This window comes from Dama dama, chromosome 13 (assembly GCF_033118175.1).
Source record: "Dama dama isolate Ldn47 chromosome 13, ASM3311817v1, whole genome shotgun sequence".
NCBI classification, from domain to species: Eukaryota; Metazoa; Chordata; class Mammalia; order Artiodactyla; family Cervidae; genus Dama; species Dama dama.
The window spans coordinates 39,883,532-39,904,605 of record NC_083693.1 but is presented as its reverse complement, the minus strand read 5'-3'; the positions used below and the strand labels follow the sequence as shown (position 1 = coordinate 39,904,605).

General features: G+C 43.9%; 1 protein-coding gene across 4 annotated transcripts in view; it reads left to right on the top strand.

Moving 5' to 3' along the window:
- SCAPER (S-phase cyclin A associated protein in the ER) overlaps positions 1–17,674 on the top strand; it is a 396,679-nt gene extending 379,005 nt beyond the window's left edge. For all 4 annotated transcript variants that reach the window (XM_061158921.1, XM_061158918.1, XM_061158919.1 and 1 more), the window contains 3 exons: positions 11,886–12,077; positions 14,924–14,975; positions 17,252–17,674. In XM_061158921.1, coding sequence (XP_061014904.1) covers positions 11,886–12,077; positions 14,924–14,975; positions 17,252–17,355 — 348 coding nt within the window. In that variant the 3' untranslated portion in view covers positions 17,356–17,674. The remainder of the gene's footprint in view (positions 1–11,885; positions 12,078–14,923; positions 14,976–17,251) is intronic.
- Positions 17,675–21,074: the final 3,400 nt, after the last annotated feature.

Sequence of the window (21,074 nt, the reverse complement as noted above, 5' to 3'; positions counted from 1 at the left end):
CTTACGGGTATAGTCCTTGACAAATTATAGAATCCATGACTTTTAGGGTTAGCCAAGTGTTTAAGAGAATCTAGGCCAACCTTCTTGTGCTGCAAGATGTGTTTGAAGGGAATTTAGAACATGCTTCATTTAAAAGGTAACTCTTCTCACAAAATAGACAACATGAAAGAAGGAAAAAGAAGCTCTAACATGGAACAGAGGCTAGAGGTGACTTGTTCTTGGGGGAATGCCAGTATCATGAGCTTTGTGTCCATATGAGCATTCATCATTCTTTCCTTCTCTCAGTGACCAGCTTCTACTAAATGCCCACTCCATCTCAAACCAAGTGCTGGAGGATGCAGAAATGAGTAGAGCCCCGATCTTGTCCTTGTGGAACCCAGAGCCTAGGGGCAGTGCTGTCAGTGCTGAGGCTCATTCCTTCCTTCTACAGACATTTAACAAGTGCCTGTGATGGTCCAGCGACTATTCTAGCCACCCAGGAGACCAAGAGAAACAAAATAGACTAAGTCCCTGCTCTCTGGTTGCTGACACTCTGGGAGGAAAGGGAGAGACGATCAATAAGCAAATCTGGATGGGTGCCTGAGCTTCATTTAGAAATATTTCACAGTGGAGGTGGTGCTTAAGCTGCTATCTGGAGGTGGAATAGATACTTACTAGGTAGCAAGGTAGGAAAGACATTCTGGGCCTAGGAAAGACCGTGAGCAAAGGTGTGTGTGCATGCTTAGTCACTCAGTCGTGTCCAACCCTTTGTGAACCCATGGACTATAGCCCGCCAGACTCCTCTCTCCACGGGTTTCTCCAGGCAAGAATACTCGAGTGGGTAGCCATTCCCTTCTCCAGGGGATCTTACTGAGATGTAAAATGGCCTGGCAGTTTTAGGGAACGTCTGTAGGTTAGGAGGTAGTGGAGAGAATACAAGTTAAGGGTGAAGAAGCTGCCTGGGCCGAGGTCATGACGAGACCTACGTGCAGTTGGTAGGTCTTAGGGATTTTTCTCTCAGAGATGATGAGGCACGCCTAACGTTACTAGCAGGAGGAGGAGATGTTCAAGCTGTGTCTGAAAGTCCACTCAGGATGTAGAGAATGGAGAGACAGGCCTCAGGACTTCTGCAGTGGAGCCCCAGGATGGGAGCTGGTGTCCCTGGTTATGTAGCATTGCTCATCCCCACAGGAGCAGGGTGGTGTCTGAGGGAGGCACCTTCCCAGAAGCCCTCTTTGCACCCCTCTTCCAGCAGTACTCAGCAAGCAGCCTGTCACCCATAGGAAGCAGGGGGCACACGTCAGGGGCCTTGTCACCCAGGTTCCCTGGAGGGACACTGCAGGACAGCCACCCCTCCCTCACTGCATGAGGAAAGCCCTCGTTTCTGTAGGATCACCTGGTTTCCAGAACCTCTGCAAGGCCCAGCCCCTAGATACTGGCTTTAACCTCTCCTCCTGCCCCTGACTGCTTCTCTGCCTCCTTTCCTTCTTCCCTCTCTCTCTTTCCTCCTCGACCCTCGGCTGGCGCTAGACAGCAATGAATCCCTGGGACCACCAGGAAGAAGGCTAGTGCTCCAAGGGCCTGCCTCCCACACCGTCTGCCAAGATCTGTACACTTAATCTCAGCCTCGAAATCTATCTTACAGCAGAAGCAAGTTTGGGAAGAGAGGAATGTGTTTGCAGCACTAGCCAAGGGAATCTTTGTGTTTCTCTGCCCCGAATTTGGTTTGATTATGTATGTGGACAGACTCTTCAAATTTTTCTCATGTGATATTTAAATAAAGCCATTTCAGTGCCCAGCCTACTCTACCCCCAAGGCATCAGATCAGAGAAACAAGGTGTGTGGTGGGGGTGTTTGGGACATACCTTTTTCTTTATATGATTCATAGAGGTCACTGGCCTCAAGGCCCCTGCTATCATATCTTTCCTCTCCTGGGCTTGGGCGTCAGGTGTGATGGGACTTGTCAGAGAGCACTGTGGACAGAGAGGCTTGGCCTCTGCCCTGGCCCGGCCACTAGGACTGCTGCCCCCTGCACTCCAGCCTTGTAGCAGGACCAGTTTCACAGGGAGGAATGCAACAACTACTTTGTTTCTGCTCTGCTAGAAAAATATTCTTTGTTCCAATGATTTACAGGCCCTCTCGGCTGTCTCTTATAATGAATTTAGATGTCTAGACACCTATTTTTTGCCCCTTTGTTGAGGACATCTTGTCTCTGACAAGAAAAGGGAAAAAGCAAAACAAGAATTCCTAGGCATAAAGAATTCCCCTTGGTGAGATTTAACTATTTGTGTCCATTGCTGTCTGATCTCGTACTCCATTCACCCTACCAGCCTGGCTTATGGAGGTGGTTTGGCCTTGGGCTTGACAGACCAGCTCACAAGTCTTGCTGTCCCTACCCATGCCCCACCTGCCCCTGCTCTCCAGACTTTTGTGCCCAGAGGCTGTTGGAGTCGATGGGGTGCTGCCTGAGGGACTGAGTCAGCTGTTCTTGTAAGTCCAAAGATAGCGACTCTGAGGACCTTGAAAGCCCTGGGAAGAGTAGGCCCAGGGCTCTGGTGTGGTGGTGGGTCTGGATAGGCCCCTGGAGTCAGGTTTTGACACCAAAGCTCAGTCCTCATTCATTCATTCCCCATCTGGTTATAGAGCACCTGTGATTTGTCAGGCACAGTACTAGGCACTCTGCCACACACCGGGGACACAGCAGTGAATAAAAAGGACATAACCCCTATTCCCACAGTGTTGAAAACTGGAGACTCACTCAGCCTGTCTTTGCCTGAACAACTGCTCATGCTTCTGGAGCCAGACAGGCCATATGTGTGTTTCTGTCTTCTGGTCCATGGCAGACATGGGACTGAGCTTCCAGCGACCTAAGCAGTTAGCAGCTTGCCAGAGGGCATTCTGAGGGGAAAAAAAAAAGAAAAAACATAAAAATAAAATGCAAAGCCGTCTCCTAAATAAGGGAGAAATTTAAGATCACTGTTAGATCTTAGCAAAATTAGCAGGATTCACAGAGTATAAAGTAGATAAGACAGAAAGTGACCACTTTCTATTTTGTTTCCTTGAATGTAGGTGAATTCTGGAGAGATGGAGATTTTGCTATAGGACACCATGGTTGTATCTAAGATGCTTGGAGGGATAGTTGAATGGATGGATTTAGAAAGGGGCCAAGAAACTGCCCCACAGAACCTTTTTCTAGTTTCTTTCTGTTATTTAGTGTTATGGTTTTGGTATGGTCAGGGAGAGAGCTGTTCCCATATAAGTGAATTTTGCAGAGGACCAAACTTACCTTTAAAACAAAATATTTATTTAACATTAACTACTTGTGTTCATTTTTAAAATTTTAGTCTCTTATGTGAGGGTGGGATATTTCAAAAGAACAGCATGTATACTATCTATGGTGAAACAGATCACCAGCCCAGGTGGGATGCATGAGACAAGTGCTCCGGCCTGGTGCACTGGGAAGACCCAGAGGAATCGGGTGGAGAGGGAGGTGGGAGGGGGGATTGGGATTGGGAATACATGTAAATCCATGGCTGATTCATATCAATGTATGACAAAATCCACTGGAAAAAAAAATAATAATAATAAAAATTAAAAAAAAATAAAAAATAAAAAAAAAAAATAAAATTTTAGTCTCTTATTTCTTAAACTTAAATCATACTTAATATATATTTTTGATGCCTTAAGAAATGAATACCTACTATAGTATCAAGTACATGAGCATTATCATGTATGTGAAGCAAATTTTTTAAGTATAGAGTACTAACAGAAGGTCATGGGTTATAATATGTGTTACTATAGTACAGTAATGTCACTCAAGGCCAACCATTTATACTAAATGATTCCAGGCAACTTTCTCAATTCTTATTTCTTCTTGAAATAATTTTAATTCCCACCCCCTCACTTATTAGTGTCAGCTGGTGCTTCTTTCTCTCTCCAGCAGTCTCCTAATTTGCTGATTCCAATCCACTTTTGTTAGACTTGCTTCTGAAATGTGAATTGATAGGCTGAGTTGGAGCTTGCAGAACTTAGCTATAAATAATTGACGTGGGTTTTGTGGACAGACTGGGCACTCTGTGAGGGCAGGGGTGTCTCTGACTCATTCACTGCCCCGCTCCCCAGCCTTGCATGGCGCTTGGCCAGAGTGGATGCTCAGCAGAGTTTTGATGAATGAACTGGTTTCCCTGCTCAGCAGCCTGCTTGCTCACTTCCTGGTTCTTGGCTGCATTCCAGATGGTCACAGTTGGAGGAAGGGGGCCTTCTGGGTGAGGAGAATCAGGCTGTTTTCCATTTACATAACATGATAGTGTCCGCAGAGGCCTTCCTAGCCACTCTCCTTGGGATCTTTGAAGTGACTACGGCAGTTGTCATTTCACAGATTTGAAAAACGCAGACTGCCCAGGCCAACTGCATTTCTAGACCAGATGCATACCTACTCAGTAGCTTACCTCCACTTTCCTTTTTTTTCCTTCCTGAAATTTAACTGTTGGGAAAAACTCTTCAGGTCATACCAAGGATTAGCATTATAACTACATCGTAGGTGATAGTGGTTGTTTCAAAAACAAGGCCTGGTCTGCAGGCAAAATCCAGAAGGCAGCTAATTACATCACCATCACAAGAGGGTCTTCATTTAGAAGTCGCATGTTCCAACAGTTCACTCCTGAGAATCTAGCCCCATCATCAACCGATCCTCTCTTTCAAGTTCTTCTGATAGTTTGAGACAAACCCTTGGCACAGCTTAGCACATAGCCAAGAACTGGCTATTTGATACCTAGCCAAGCAGAATATAGGATTTTGAAGAAAGGTCTTTTGTGTTGGTTTAATCTGTGTATGTCAGTTGGTTTAGTCTGTTTAGAATGGCAGTATGTCATCCTCCTCTTCATCTGGGCTGGCAAAGTTGTGTGAGAAGCTGGCTGGCAGCCAGTCATTGGAACAAGCTCAGGGCTTGGCGACAGAGAGCCCCTCTGCCTAGGAAGAGGCAGCCCCCTGGGTGTGATAGCCCTGGACAGGCCTGAGAGGCGAGAGAGAAGCCAGCTCCCAGAGTCAGAAGAGTTTTCCAGGCCCAGCTCCATAAATGACTGGCCAGTGGACCTATAACAAGTCTCTCAAACTTTCTGAGTTTCAGAGCTTTTCTTATAAAAGAGTATAGCCATCCATGGCTGCCCCCCTCAAGGGTGTTGAGAGCCTGAGATGATGTAGATAGAGGGGCTTCGTAGACTACTGAGTACCGTCTCCACCAGTGACAGGCTTTCTGCTGCATTGGATGTTGCTGAGGTTCTGGCGTTCTACAGTCCATGGGGTCGCAAAGAATCGGGCATGACTTAGTGAATGAACAACAAGCCACAACTGGCAATTTTGTTGTCTAGACAATTTTGGATTCCTTCACATCAAGTGAGAGACCAGTGTCACCCCACTACCCACAGAGGAGGAGGGTTTTTTTTCCTTTCCTTATAACCAGGCCAGGGAGCCCCACCTGGGATGCTGAGAGTCTCAAGCCCAATTTCCTTCTAGGGGAGCAGACAAATGATCACAGAATCCATTCTTCAGGGATGTCTTAGTTCAGGTTGCAGTAACAAAGTTCCATAGACTGGGTAGCTTGTAAAACAATAGGAACTTGTTTCTCACTGTTCTGGAGGCTGGAAGTCCAAGATCAGGGTTCTGGGGAGGGCCCTCTTCCAAGTTACAGACTACCAGCTTCTCATCATATCCTCACAAGGCAGAAAGAGGACTAGAGGGCTCTCTGGGGTCTCTTTTTTGAAGGTATTAATCTCATTCACGAGGGCTTCACCCTCATGATCTAATCACCTCCTGAAGGCCCCGTCTCCTGATACCATCACATGATTAGGATTTCAACATAAGAATTGAGGGGGGCACACAAACCTTCAATCTATGTTAAGGGACTAGCTGAGCAGACCTAAGATGTTGTGAACTGGAGACCTGCTTCAGAAAATGGCATCTGTACCCCATGAGAAGAGATCTTGGTATGATTCTCCCCCAAGGCAAGGTACAGAAGAATGTGTTAACTAGGGACCCTGTGTCACTTTGATTCATTCATTCCAGTAACTCTGAGGTACCCAGCCCTCTAGCAGAGCAGGGGAGGACAGAAAAGGAAGCAGTTCCTGCCCTTCTGGAACTAGGAATTAAGCTGCTCACACAATTTACAATATAAGAGCTGCTGCCTTGTCTTTGCGTTGAAAAGCAGAGGCAATCTCTGGCCGTGCTGCCTGGGAAGGCTTCCTGGGCTTAAGGATTTCCTTAAGCGCTTGGAGGGAAGCTCCTCCTGGGTCTGAATCAGGAGCCCACGACACCAGCCTTATTAGCTCTGGCCCTTCCTGCTGTTTTCAGATTGACAGATCTGGCACAACAGCCCCAACACACACACAGACTAAGCTTAAGACTGTTTCTCTGTACCACTTACCTGTGTTTCTTGGATCGTGCTTATGCTAGGATTTTCTTTTCAGAGCTGTCAGAATGCACTTCCTACCCCGCCACCACAAGATCCTGGCTGGCATCCCCAGCCTGTTTGCACAGCTCTCTCCTGTGGAGGCAGGGCCAGGGAGAGGCCGCGGCATGGCTTCCCAGGTGGCATGAAGCTTGCTGATGAGTCCCAGGCAGAGCAGGGCCCGCTGCTGCCAGGCGCCCTGTTCTGATGAGCAGCCCTTACGGAGAGGCGGGGGCAGGATGACAGAAAGCACTCGTTAGGCCTCACACACTGTGGGGGGACTTCTGGTTCTGCGAGTGTAGAGAAGCCAGATCCGGCAGGAGGAGACTCAGGGCAGCAGAACTGGTGAGCTAACCAAAGGCTCCTAACTAACATTGCCTTTTACATTGTGAGCACAGACGCGGTTTTCTTTGATCCTCTAAACCCTGAAGGCTGCCATCTGCCTCTGTTTCACTGAAAGAACACTGTGGCTCAAACCACTTAACCAACCAGAGCCAGGGCTACTTAACACCAAGCTCCCTTGAGCCTGCAGATTCATGCTTGTGGCCTCTGAGAGACAACTGGCCCAGGCATTTCTAAAATACATCAGGTTAGTGAGGGTAGCCTGCTAATGATACTTCATGCTGGCCAGGGATGACAAGGAATCAGACCTGAGCTGTGGATTGAATTGTATTCCCCCAGAATTCATACGTTGAGCCCTAACCCCCAGTGTGACATTCTTTGGAGATAGGACTTTTAAGAGTTAATTAAGGTCAAATGAGGTCACAAGGGTGGGTCCTAATGTAATAGGATTGGTGGCCTCACGCACACTCACTAAGGCCACATAAGGACACAGTGAGGTGTCAGTGTGCAAACCAGGAAGAGAGCCCCTACCAAAGCCCCGCCTGCAGCACTCTGATCTCAAACTTCCGGGCTTCTGAACTGTGCGAAAACAAATTCCTGTCATTTAAGCCACCTAGTCTAAGGTAGTCTGTGATGGCAGCCTGAGCAGACAAAGACGGGCTGGCACTGAATCTAGGTTGTTTCTTCTCTCCACGTGAAATTCCTCCACCTACAGTTCTAGGCGCTCAGATCTGATCTAACCTTGAAGGTCCAACCCACCTGCTCAGTGCAGCCTTCCTCACCTTAGTAAGGAGTAATCTCTCCCTCCCATGGGATCCCCCAGTACCTTATCCTTCCCTCTCTGATGACCCAGGCTCCTTTGTATTATTGTCCTTTGTGGTGAGGCTTGACTCCTCTCCATGTCCCCTTCAGCATTTGGCACAGGAAGTATTCAGTAAATGGCCACTGAATTTAGAGCTCTCTTCTGGCTTCCTCAGTTGGGGCACCCAGTTATATACTTCACTTGGTAGGAAATGCAAAGATTGGAGCCAGAAGGCTTAGTGGGTGTCCAGGGATCAGCAGATGAAAGAATCAACATGTCCCACTTGTCTACTCCAGATTCCTTTTATTTTTATTTTTTTCCCAGATGTCTTTTTAGTGCCGGTATTCAGATCCTCCTGGCCCTCTTTCCAAGGCTATAGCACACATTGGCAGCATGCAACTTTCCTTTTCCAAAAAGTCCCTTCTTCCCAGAATTGTTGATAGTTCCAAAAAGAAAAGGAAGTGAGGGTCTCTCACCCACTTCCTCTCTTACCCTCTCCCTATTCCTCCTCCCAACCCCTTGCCAGTGAAGAAAAAAGGTCGTGAGTGCCAGGGCATATAGGTAAAAGGTGCCTTTCTTCAGTGACCGTGGAACTACTCCTGCTGGCCGTTGCTTAGAAGCCCAAAGGAGAATTCTCTCCAGAGGATGACCAAGAATGGGTCCAAGAAGGCCTTGAAGTGCTGTCTCATGTTCTGATACAGTCAAGTAGTTTCAGTGTGACTTGTCTTAAATTCAAAATGCGGGAATCTAATTCTCAGTGAGAAAGAGTATATTAAAGACCCAGAACTCTTGGTCATGTTCTTTTTCTTTATTTGAGTGCTACTGGCTCAGACAGTAGACAGTCTGCCTGCAATGCAGGAGACGTGCGTTCCATCCCTGAGTTGGGAAGATCTCCTGGAGAAGAGCTACCCACTCCCGTATTCTTGCCTGGAAAATTTCATGGGCAGAGGAGTCTGGCAAACTATAGTCCATGGGGTCACAAAGAGTCAGACACGACTGAGCGACTCACACTAACACAGGTATGTTCACTTTGTGAAAAATCAGGCTTTTAACTTAAAGGGGATATGCGTTATGCTTCATTGAAAAGTATACTTAAAAAAAAAAATTAAAACCCCAAACAACTGAACAGTTTGCTTAGGTCACACAACTAGTTGGTGACTAGAGTAAAGGCCAGAACTCTGATCTCCTAGCTCTGTAGTTAGTATGTATTTTAGAATCACACCCAGGAGCAAGAGGCAAGTTCAGTTTCAGTCGCTTTTGATCTGAAAGTGAAAGTGAAAGTCAAGTCGCTCAGTCATGTCCAACTCTTTGCAACCCTGGTAGACTGTTCCTCCGTCCATGGGATTTTCCAGGCAAGAATATTGGAGTGGGTTGCTATTTCCTTCACCAGGAGATCTTCCCGACCCAGGGATTGAACCTGGGTCTCCCGCATTGTAGGCAGACGCTTTACCATCTGAGCCACCAGGGAAGTCCTTTTTGATCTGAAGTTGCTAGAAGTTCTCTTGGTTTCCTTGGAGTCCTAGTCTATATCTGAAAATGGACAAAATGTTTCAGAGGAGGTTTCTCATTACTACTGAGGCCACACCAGCTTCCTACCTGTTGTCTGATAACTATGGCCTCTAAAGAAATCTACAGGCCAGTCACATCCTTCCTTGGTTCAGTGGTCAGGAAAGGGGCTCTGTGAAAATACTTTTTATGTTTGTGTTGACCTGTGTGCCCTGAAAGAAAGGGCAGGTGGCCTGGCTCAGGGTGGTGCCACCTTCAGCCTTTGTCCGGACAAAGGTGACAGATCAGTTACTGATTTAGTTGCAACTCCAAGAGGAAGGTATATAGAGAGACATACTGACATCATATGATAGGAGATTTCTCTTACATATGTTTCTTTCATTCAGCAAGACGTTCATGTCCTGTGATGACTCCCTGTTAACTTTCTACTGATTTTGGACAGTTTAAGCCGTCCCAAGTGACATTTGACTCCCCCCTAAGGCCTGGGACTGAGTGACTGGATGAAATAAAACTGAGTCCTGCCCTCATCCCCTAACCTGTCAAAAGCCTCTCAGGCAACTCTCTCCTCGTCCCCAAGGCCCTGAGCATTGAGGTCAGGCTGTTTGCATCCCCAGCCTTGCTTCCCTGCCCCTACAGGAAGTACCTAACCTAACTCAGCTGACTGTTCACCTGTGCGCCTGACAGCAAACTGCCACCCCTGTGCCGGAGCCCGCCGGCCTTACCCAGGAGTCGTCTCACCTGCTCAGCCTCAGTGCTGCGGGTTGGCCCCTTCCGGGCTTCCTCGTGCTGTCTCCCCACAATGTCCAAAATGTGGTTTGAGGGACAGTGCTAACTAGATGTCCTCCTCTGGCTCACTGCCAAGCCAGGGGGGTAGCTCGCAGCACCCCTCGCGGACCCCTGACTGTAGTCTGGCTACGTCCTGTCTCGGGTGGTCCTATGGGTAGAACTCCTTACCCCCAGGCACCCAAACTGCCTACCTCCACTTGTGTCTTCTGCAGTCAGGGGACTTAAAGATAGTGGCGTCTGACAGGGCATCTCACTACCCTGCTGGTGACCTCTGTAAACTCACTTTTTCAACAGGCAACTCATAGCCAGCTCTGTTCCCAGAGGGGACTGACCCCCAAGGGACCCCCCCCTCCCCAGTGAGGGTCAGGAGTCCAGGTGGAATAAGTTACGGTTAAGCTCTCATGTTCTGTGATTTACCAGGAACCAGGAATCGCCATCTTTGAGTTTAACATTGTGCCTGTGCCAGCCAGACTGTCCAGTTTAATATCTTTTCAATTAGGGAGTCTTCCAGTAATAGCATTTTAACAGTGAAGTTCCAAAGAAAAAACTTGTTCTTAATTTTTGTCCAAAGAGGGGGAAAGAGGCTTCTAATAATGGTATCATTATAAATTCTAAAGTGATGATCATTTGGCTGTGCGACAAAATTTGTAGCTAATAATTAAAATAAAGATTTAAGTAAATGCTTTATCAATAAAGTGGATGATAGGGGCACATTTTTCTCAGCCAGTGTCAGGGATGGCAGCCCATAGCCATGTGCTGAATTGTCACACTGCAAGTCTTTAAAATTCCTGCTGGATTTGAAGGTATTAACAAGTCCCTATCAACATTCTCTAAAGGTTTTTGATGTCATTTTAGCTATTGAACTAAAATATGTGAACTATTACTTTGTTGATTTTGTTCTTAAACCAAACTGCATTATCATCTGAGAGTGTGTTCTTAAAGTATTGTTAAAAGTACTTTGAAAACTTGTAAATCCCTATAATTTATGTTTCTCCTGCCTCTGCTGTTTCATTCTGTCCTTCTGGTTTTAATTTGAATGCAGTCCTGTCTGGGTGTGTACCTGTAAAATTGTGTTTTTCCAAGTACAATTTACAGTCTTGACCTTAGATTTTACAGTGTTCCTAACCTTCCATGAGCTTCCTCCTATACCAAGAAGTGGGGCTTTGGGTCACCCAGCTCTTTTATATTAGAACAGTCTAATCAAGGTTACTTGAAACAGATCTGATTTTGACGTTTCTTAGTTTATCATATAGGCCTAGGGAGTAAGTTCGGAGGGCTTCCCTGCAAGCCCATTAATTGCATTGCCCATTTCTTAAAATGTACACAGTTGTAAACCTAGACTGCTTTAGGACAACAGTCTCGTTTATCTAAACAATTCTCCTTTTAGACTCAGTGGCACTGATGGAAACACAGATAAGCTGTATGGATCCAAGGAAGGAACTTTTGGAGCTGTGTTTGTTTTTTTTTTTTTTGGCTGAAACTGTTCCCATTCCCCTAACAAACCCCTTTTTTTCTTTCCAGGGGCTTGTCTGCATATGGAATAAACTGATCTGTGTTCAGGATATTCCATGAGCTAGGGTAGGGGAAGACTGCAGTGGGAGGGTATAGGAGAGGGTATCTTCTGAGTGAGCTCTTGGAAGGTTTTAAGGAATATGGCTATTTTGCTTTAAGGGGAAGAGTGAAGGGTGAGGCACTGTGTTAAAGTAGTGCGTATCCTAAATCCATTTCGTGGGCATCCTCTCTCCATGATGAATACATGGTTCCTCGTGGATTATAAGAATTTTTAAATGGATGTAGAACTTTTGGCAACTTTTCCTTAAGTTAGGAAATGAGATTTCTTTCTTTTCTGCTCCTTTCAAATATCACTCAAATTAAGCTCTGATAAGGAGTTAGGAGTATTTTTCTTTCCTCCTTACACTTCCTCAGCACGTCTTCCGTGATTCTTGCTGGCACTGCGGGCTGAGGAAGCGGGACACGGGGCAGGCCAGGGCTCCACGGCAGCTGACCTGGGGTCCCTCCTTGTCGCAGGTCATCGTGCAGTCCGGCCGCCACCCCACGGTACTGCAGAAGCTCTGTCAGCTGCCCTTCCAGTATTTCAGTGACCCACGGCTGATCAAAGTGCTCTTCCCGTCACTTATCGCTGCTTGTTACAACAACCTTCAGAACAAGATCATTCTGGAGCAAGAGATGAGCTGTGTTCTACTGGCCACGTTTATTCAGGTACCTTCTGTATTTATGCCAAATTCTCTGACTCTGTGTGAAAGCTAATGAGACTGAAAAAGAAAAATGAACCAGCTGTTTACCCTTGCCATCCACATTACCCCAAAATTTCACCTATTTATGTGCTTGACTGTCATGATAGTAAAACTGGGGTTTGAGTATTGTATATATTTCTATTTGGAGGATTTCAAGAAAAAGGTATTTTTCCAGTTAAGCCTGTACTAAGAAAATGTTTTTAAAAGCCTTCTTTAAGGCTTTAACTGTTACTTCATCTTGCTTTTTGTCTATTTATAGACAAATAGATAATAGATAGATATTATAGAATATATAGAATAGATATAGAATAGATAATAACTGCTGAAGAAAGATTAAAACTGCAATTTATTTGTAAATTTTTAAATAAATATTCATATGTATATACAGACACACTGACTGTGTGTGCATAAGGAAAAAAAAAAACATTTTGTTGCTTTTTCGCAAATCTAAAACTTTTAATTATGGCCTTATATTTTGCTGATCCAGTGAAATTCTATAGGACTCGAATCAGAATCAGTACTGTAGCAAAGCAGTATTTCCACATCTAAATTAACCCAGTCAACTGACAATACAGAATCAGTTTGGTTATTCTTTAACATTTGCTAATAGCTAATCGTGTCATTTCTTTTCTGTCATTACACAATGACATTATTTGCTGAAAATCTTCCATTATTTTTTCAAATGTTGCACCCTAAAGCCAATACATGTTTGTTCCATGACACACATATGCTTAATAGACAGTGTTTTCTGTTCATAATAATAATGAAACAGAAAGCAGAACTTTGTATTGTTATTGTTCCTTATTCTGGCTAATACACATGTATCACTTTTGAAAGGGCGTAACAGTGCCCAGCTGGTTGGGATGGCTAAAGAATCCCCCAAGCTTTCTTCACCTTAGAAGTGGTTTACATTTCTTAAACTATCCTCTACTAGATGATCAGCTAATAAACACACTAGATCAATTATGCTTAGAAATGTTTCATTTTCAACTTGTTTGTTTTTGAGTCTAGATTCCAGTTTCCAAAAAAAAAAATTTCAAATATATTCAGATTTATAAGTAGGGTATATATATTCAAAAAAAATCTTATAGTTAATAATTAAAATCTTAATGAAGTTTTATATAACCATCATATCAACATATAGGATTCTCCATATATTCTTACAGCCTTAGGATTAAACAGGAAATACATTATAGAGAATTTTAAGACCATGATCTTAAAATTCATTCTTTCATTCAACAGGTAAATTTTTAGTGCCTCTGGTGTGCTGGGCACTGCTCCAGGCACTGGAAATACAGCAGCAAACAACACAGATACAAATTCCTGCCTTGAAATGTAGAGTTGGGGGAGTCAAACAAAAAACAAATAAATGAGCAAAATAAATAGCATGTCAGATTGTGTTAAATGCTGTGGAGAAAAGTAAGGCAAGAGAGGAAAGGGGGACAGGGTCCTCCAGAGAGATGATATGCAGCTTTTTGTGGCCTGCGCAAAGAGGCCTCAACTAAGACAGTGATTATTGAGCAAAGACAATTTTGTAGCTGTACCATCTTAGTCCCTTACATTTTTTTCAACTGCTTGGAAAACAATTTATAAAAATATAAATGGTACCAGAATCTAAAGTAAGGATCATAAAATATATAGTATTTTCATCTGGTGTTGATCTCAGAGTACTTCTAATTTGACTCTATTATAGTTAATACACAATTAAGTATAATTTAATATAAATCTAACACATTAACCATATATTTTAGCACAGATTTTATAAATAACTATGGAAATTTCTTATAATGCTTATTTGGGATAGGATGTTAAAAACAAGTTTGGTTTTTTCCTATAAATTATATTGTGCTCAAGAGAATGAAAGTACTTTCATTTCGTTTATATAATGGTTCTTCAAGGTCCCCTGTGTTTCTAGTGACTACTAGAAAATATTAAAAATAAGAGCTAGCAGTTTGTCCTAGGTTCCTGAAATTTCACATATTATAGATGACCTTTTTCATGTTCCATCGAAGAGTAAAATTGCTGGACTTTAAGATTTAGCTACAGAATGGATGGACCTAAAGAATATTATACTACGTGAAAGAAGTCAGAGAAAGACAATTACCATATGACTTCACTTATATATGAAATCTAAAAAGTGAAACAAACAGCAAAACAGAAACAAACTCAGAAATACAGAGCACTGGTGGTTTGGAAAGTGGGATGGGGAGGTGGGCAAAATACGTGAAGTGAATTAAGAGGTACAGACTTTCAGCTATAAAATCAATGTCATAGGAATTTAACATACAGTGTAGGGAATACAGTCAATAATAAGATTGTATGGTGACAACTGATAACTAAACAGATCATGGTGACCATTTCAAAATGTAGATGAATATGGAATCACTATGCTGCACAGCTGAGACTAATATGATATTGTATGTCAATTATACTTCAATTTAAAAAACTTAGCTACAGAATACATAAGGGCTTTTATACTTGTGGATTTTGTTTAATGTTAAAAGTCTGTCAATATTTTAAGACAGTATTTGGCTAAGAATTCAGTTTGTTAGATATAAAACAAAGTTATACTTTCTACAGCAGGCAACAACCTGGCCGTTGGTGATACTTAGATTTGAGTCATCATTATTTGATTTAAATATGAGAACCTGAATTACATAACATCAGTTTCTTAAGCTTTTATATTTAGGCTCCAAAGTATTCATGGTAAAAATAGTTATCTCAGATTCAGAGGCATTTTTAAAGCCACTCTATCAGCAAAGTTCTCCGTGCATAGCATTGATATAAAAACACTTTTCTCGTTTCACACAGGATTTTGCACAGACTTCAGGTCAGGCAGATAACCAGTCTTATCAGCCCAAAGGTATGTCTCTGTTGAAATTAAATGTTATGTGTTTGTTAGCTGGACATTTCTCACTCCACCCTTTGCAACTGTTAGAGAAATCAATTTATTACATCACCTGAAATATTTGAAGTTCAGATACTAAGTATATTTCAGAGAATAAAGAAATTGATTTTGTCATCAAACATGAGTGTATCAGAATATATATATATCAGAAATCCATGGAAGTAAAAGAAAAGCATGAAACATCTTTATATAATTTATACTCACCTCATGCAAGTTATAATAAATGGTGAATAATTACTAAAGAGCTACCTACCTTGTAATAGAAGATACAATCAGATCATTAATATAGGCCTACATTACTCACATAAATGCTGAAATTACATACATTTAGTTCCCTACCCGTGTTCAGAATAAAATTGTCATTGATAGTAGCCCATATGTTCCCCTAAAATTCCAGCACTTGAATTTTTTATTGAAAATAAAAATTGTAAAACTGTTTTACATGAAGAAAGAGCACAGTTCAGGGGCCAAAAGATTTACAAAAAAATGTTTTTTTCCCTGTAGCATTTCTGCTGAAGTGAGTCCTGTGATCACAGTTGAGATGCAGAATTTCAAGTGCATTTTCACTTTTTTAAATATTCTGCTACCCACACTATTATTAAGAAGTACAAGTTGCTCTTTGTCTGACTGTCATGTCAGCATCTCTGATTAATGAGAACTTCATCCAGATTTTCCCCAATTCTTCCATTAGTTTGATAGTCTTTAAAGTGGCCAGAGGTCTAGTCCCAGCAAGATCCTCTGGGGCACCCACTCAGTAGCCCTCACTTTGGGGGAGGAGAAGGTCACCCTGGGCAGAGGGTGTATGTGTGTCTCACAGTTCTTTACAATGGACAGGTGCTGAAAAGTACATAAATGAGAATATAACTAAAACTGTAACAGTATCATGAAAAAATGTCATTTCTTATTGGCTCAGACACTCTCAAGTAAACAGAAAGCTATGCCCCTTTTTAGAAATTCAAGTCAACATTATAGTTGGTACCATTTGCCAAAGGCAGAATTAGTGTGCAAATTCACTTCTTCCCTGACTCAGTCACAGCCTTTTTTTTAAGTTGTTAGAGGCTAGAAAAAAAATCATAATTTGTAATAGTAATTTGTTACTATATCTTAAAAACAATGGTTTAAATGTTGAATTTTGAAAATGCCTAGAAAAATCTTCTAATGTGTTTATTTTTAATTGTACAGCAGTTTTTTGTTTGTTTTTTTGTTTTGTTTTTTTTGCCAGTAAGAAGTATAGACATTCTTTTTCTTCCTCTTCCTCCTGACATAAGGATGAGTCACCATTTGCTGCCTACCTGTCAGGCATGTCCCAGGGGCTGCCTCTGTCTGCTTGGTTTCAACCTCTCTTTTCCAAGGGATCATCTTCTCTGACTTTCATGCTTTCCCCAATTACTATGGGATTAATCTTCAAAACAGCAAATGGGGAACTGTTCTCTGCTTTGCTTAGAAAAGTCATCACTATACTAGTGACAGCTCATAATATGCTTACCTGATTTTAAAAAACAATGATGCCACACTAAGTTGCTAGTCTGCACCTGGACATCTGTTCCCCTATTGCTTAGAATGTCCCCATAAAATGTTTCAAGATGTTTTGAGTTCATTGCCCAGGTGAACCTCTAAATTCTAAGTGTGAAGCAGCTTCTGACACACCCCATTCTTATTGCTAAGGAAGAATTCCGGTTTCCAAATCCTCACTGCTGGATGACTGGCTGGCCAGGAGACTGTTTCAGTAGCCAGCAAAGCTGCTGATAGTTCCCTCTGCTTTGTTGGGCAACTGAATGCCAGATTTGAGCATTTATTAAAGTTATGTTTAAACTAAAGTCATGTTTTAGATCAAACAGACTATTTTAGAAAACCACCATTAAGTTTATGTACAGATACAGCCTTTCCAGGCTAACTTAAGGATGGAATACATAACTGTCCTTTTATTTTGTTCACCATACTTATTTTTCCCATTTTCTTACTCCAGAGTCCAAAAACAGTGTTTTTCATAATGTTTTACCTAGAGGTTAATAATGTCTGAGTAGCTTAGAAGCATGAAATAGATTGTAATTAAAATACATATTATATATTTCATACTTCAGATATAGGTGAGTTACCTTTACTGAAATTTGCATCATGGTTTATTTGAAATGTATGTCTCCATTTTTGACTCCGATATCAAAATAATTTTCATTTCTTAAATGTTGAAGACTTTAACCTGTTTACTATTCTCTTCTTTTTTCCCACCTCAGGAAAATGCCTTGGTTCCCAAGACTATCTCGAACTGGCTAACAGATTTCCTCAGCAGGCCTGGGAAGAAGCTCGACAGTTTTTCTTAAAAAAAGAGAAAAAATAAAGGTTTTGGTTGGTTGTGTGTTTGAGTACCCTCATTAATATTTTAAATTGTTCAAAACACTGTAACTACTCCTTAAGAAGTTCATTTTCACATGTTTATACTCTGTAGATATGGTATATACTTTACGCTATTTATAAAGACTGTAGATACTTTAATGTTCTTTCTAATTCTGTGAGTTTATTTCATTTATGCACAATAGTTTGGAGTTTGGTAACTTACATCCTATGATAATATATACTTTGCATTTGTAATATGGGTGAAATTAGACAAAAAGTTAGCAAGTCTGTTTTGTTCTTGTAATAAAATAACTTATTCTGTTTGCAGTGGTGACTTTTCTTGTGAAGGCAATGCAGATTTGAAAGAAAAACTAATTCCAACTCCGGAAGTATCTTAAAGACTTACTAAAAGTTAACCTGCTTTAAATTTCCCTTATTAGGTTTGAGTAGAAGATGTTTGTAACAGTTTCACATTCTAATTACATAATATGTTCTAGCAGCTATCTGAAATTAACTTAGAGCATTGTATTCATTTGTCTGCCTTAACTTTCCCAGCGGCCACGACCGAGAGTCTCCTATAGAAATAGGCTTGCTGAACTGAAATTCTCCAAAATAAAAATGAGGGATCCAAAAAAGATCAAACATAGTGAACCACCCTAAAGTATTTTCTCAAATAACTGCAATGAAGCCGAAGTAAAAATAAAACATGGTCACAAAGGTCCTGAATAGACGTTTTTACTCCTGTGCAAGGCTCACAGCTGAACGGGAGGAGCGTCTGCCAGGAGATGTTGACCTTTTCATATCTTGGTCTCATCGTTTCTCCACCTTAAGCCGACGGTCAGTGCTAAGCCGTTCATTGAGTGACAATGGGAATTATTTCTGTCAGATAAGGATCAAACATTAACAAGAAAGAAGATCTGATGGGGGGTGGTATTAATACTATACAAGACTGGGGGCGGAGGGGACGGAAAATACAGGAGTTACACCGGATTGTTAAAAGCAAACTTACCTCCTGTTCAGGACACTAATTTTTGGGTCCTCCCAAGGCTGTCGAGTTATGTATATGCTGTTTTTACTTCTTTGCAAATAGAAAATAAAGAGGTCCAATTTCAAACAAAAGCGAAAGGAAGCGAACGCAATCCGTGTGCGCTCTGCGCTCCTGCCGCCCGGTCCCCGGAGCCTTCCGCGCGCTCGGGCTGCGGGGCCGAAGCCCGGCTGGGCTCGGGGCTCGAGGCGGGGGAAACCCCTCCCGCTTCAGCGGAGCCCGCTCCCAGGGCTTGGCGGAGACTAGGCCCGGGGCGCCAGACCCTGGGCCCGGGGCCCTCGCCGCGGCGCGCGCAGAAGCACTGCGGCCGGGCGGAGCGCCGCACACCGGGCCGAGGGGGCTCGGCCCTGGCGCCCGCACCTCCCCTCCTGCCGGCGGCCCGGGGCTCCTCCGTGGCCAGAGGGCCTGGTACCGGCGGCCGGCTTCTTGCGCGACCCGCCGCCGCCCGGGGCGGCCCATCCAGAGGAGGTGTTCCCAAATTCCGCTTGCTTCCGCACCTTGGGGAGTGGATGCAGAATCCTTGTAGCTGAAATGAATAATCAAATATTTATAAGATTTCCTGCAAGACGCTTCACAATAGAAATACACTTATCTGGTCGGAAATTTGCCAAAAAGCCATAAATAATGGAGACAGCTGTGATTAACCTTCCAGAAACCGTACCAGAATTCGCAATTAAACATTTAATTGAATGGTCTCATTTGGCCCGCCCTCCCCCCGTCCGGGAGAGGAGGAGGTTTGATTGAGACAAACCCCGATCCCACCCGGCTGGGGAGCCTACGAAGATCGGGCCCGGGGGCTCCTCGGGGGGTGACTCCCGACCCGCGCGGATTCTGGAGGTCTCAAGTTCCCTACTTTATTATTGCGCGCTCCGCCGGGCCAGAGTGATTGAAGCTCTAACTCCCCTGGGTTTTACGACTTCTAAACTCTCCCGGGATGGGGAAAGCACAGCGCGCAGGTGAGCGCAGGCATATCTAGCTCCAATCTCCGGGGACGAGTGCCACCCACTGGCGTTCTCCTGGGGGCGGGGGCCAGGTCCCCGGTCCCCCGAGGCTCAGGGGCCACAGGTGGACCCGCTGGGCCGAAGCGAACAGCCTCGCCTGGGTCCAGCCTGTAAAACTGACGATGCGACCGGGCCCAGCCGGAGCGTAGGTAACCTTTGCGCCCGGGCTTTAAAGCCCAGAATTGGAGCCAAAACGGAAAAGGCCGCCCGAGGCCCGAGAGCGGCGACATTTGAACACCCAGCGCCGTTGCCCAACCGAACTTCCCGCTCTCGGCGGCAGCTCGCTGGCCCGGAGCTCTACGCGGCTCGTCCTTCCCGAAGCCCAGCACGATCTCCGGGCCACGGCTTCCTGCCGAGTTCCGGCGCCTCTCCCTCGCTCCAGGCAATCGGGGGCGCTGTGAGCCTCGAACCCTGAACCTAGATGCGGAACTCGCCTCCTCTACCATCTTTCCTTCCTTCCTTCCCCAGGAAGGAAGCCACCTGGGCCAGTTCTTCCAGAGCTCCTTGCCAAGCTTTCTGAATTCTTGGGTCTCAATACTCTGGGAAGGGATTACTCCTCACTACCCCTCTTCTTCCACTTCCGTCTCCCTGCTCCCACACCCGGAACCCAGAGGTCTCCCGCCTTCCACATGACACCCCCGCCTTAAAGATCCTGTTTCCCACTGAGGAAACTCTCTGCTTTTCTGAACTCCTGCTCCTCCGCTCACCCCCTGACCCACTCTCTCACCAGCCCTTGACCTTATCGACCGGGCGGTGCCCCGATCCAAAAAGATGGACTCACCTAGCACTCTAGCCTTTCCGGCGTGATTTCTGCGAGGCGCCAAACTTGCTTTATAACTTGAACCACTCCCCCACAGCACTCCACATCTGGTTCCCAATGGAGTATTTCTCTGTGCCCTTTTTCGCTCCTATTACTGCTCTCAGCCTGACTCCATTTATCAGCATCTTCCATGCACAGTCTCCATCAACAAGGTGCTAGCCTGTAATTGGTCACACAATCCTCCTTATTGCACCGAATGCCAGTATCTTGAGGAAAGTTTACCTTTACATCAATCAGACCCATATTTAAAAGCCTCTAATCTTCCCTACATCAGCTTAATAAACTCTCTGAATTTCCTGCTTTTATCACAAGTCCATTGGGACTCCTCTGCAAATAGTTTATTATTCATTCATTGTTTCCCATCTCTAGCATGCTGCTATTGAAGCAAATTCCGTTGCTCTCTTCGGTAAATACTTGTATGGGAAAACACAGCTAACTAAATGTGTGGCAACTTATGCCCTCCCCCAGACAGCAGTGGCAGAATCTCACATTTCTTAAGAGAACAATCTTAGACAACGTCTTGCTTAAACCTAGTCTTTGAAGCTCTGACAAAACTAAGCTATAAAGCTATTTCATATTCAAAACTGAAAGGCTGATTTCTGTTACAAAACCCATTAAAAATTAAAGTTCATTGGGAATACTGCCACAGGGACTCTGAATTTCCCAGAACTGTGTAGCCTTTCAATATGTATTAAATTTTGTGGTAGGGCAGCCATAAACTTCTCCATCTCTGGGAATCTCTTTCCTGCTTCAATTACATAGAGCTACCCAAATTATTAGATAAATCTGCTGAGAAAATCTTATTCTAAGGTGAATCTACTTAAATAACTAACTCCCATTTTCCACCCTATGGCCTC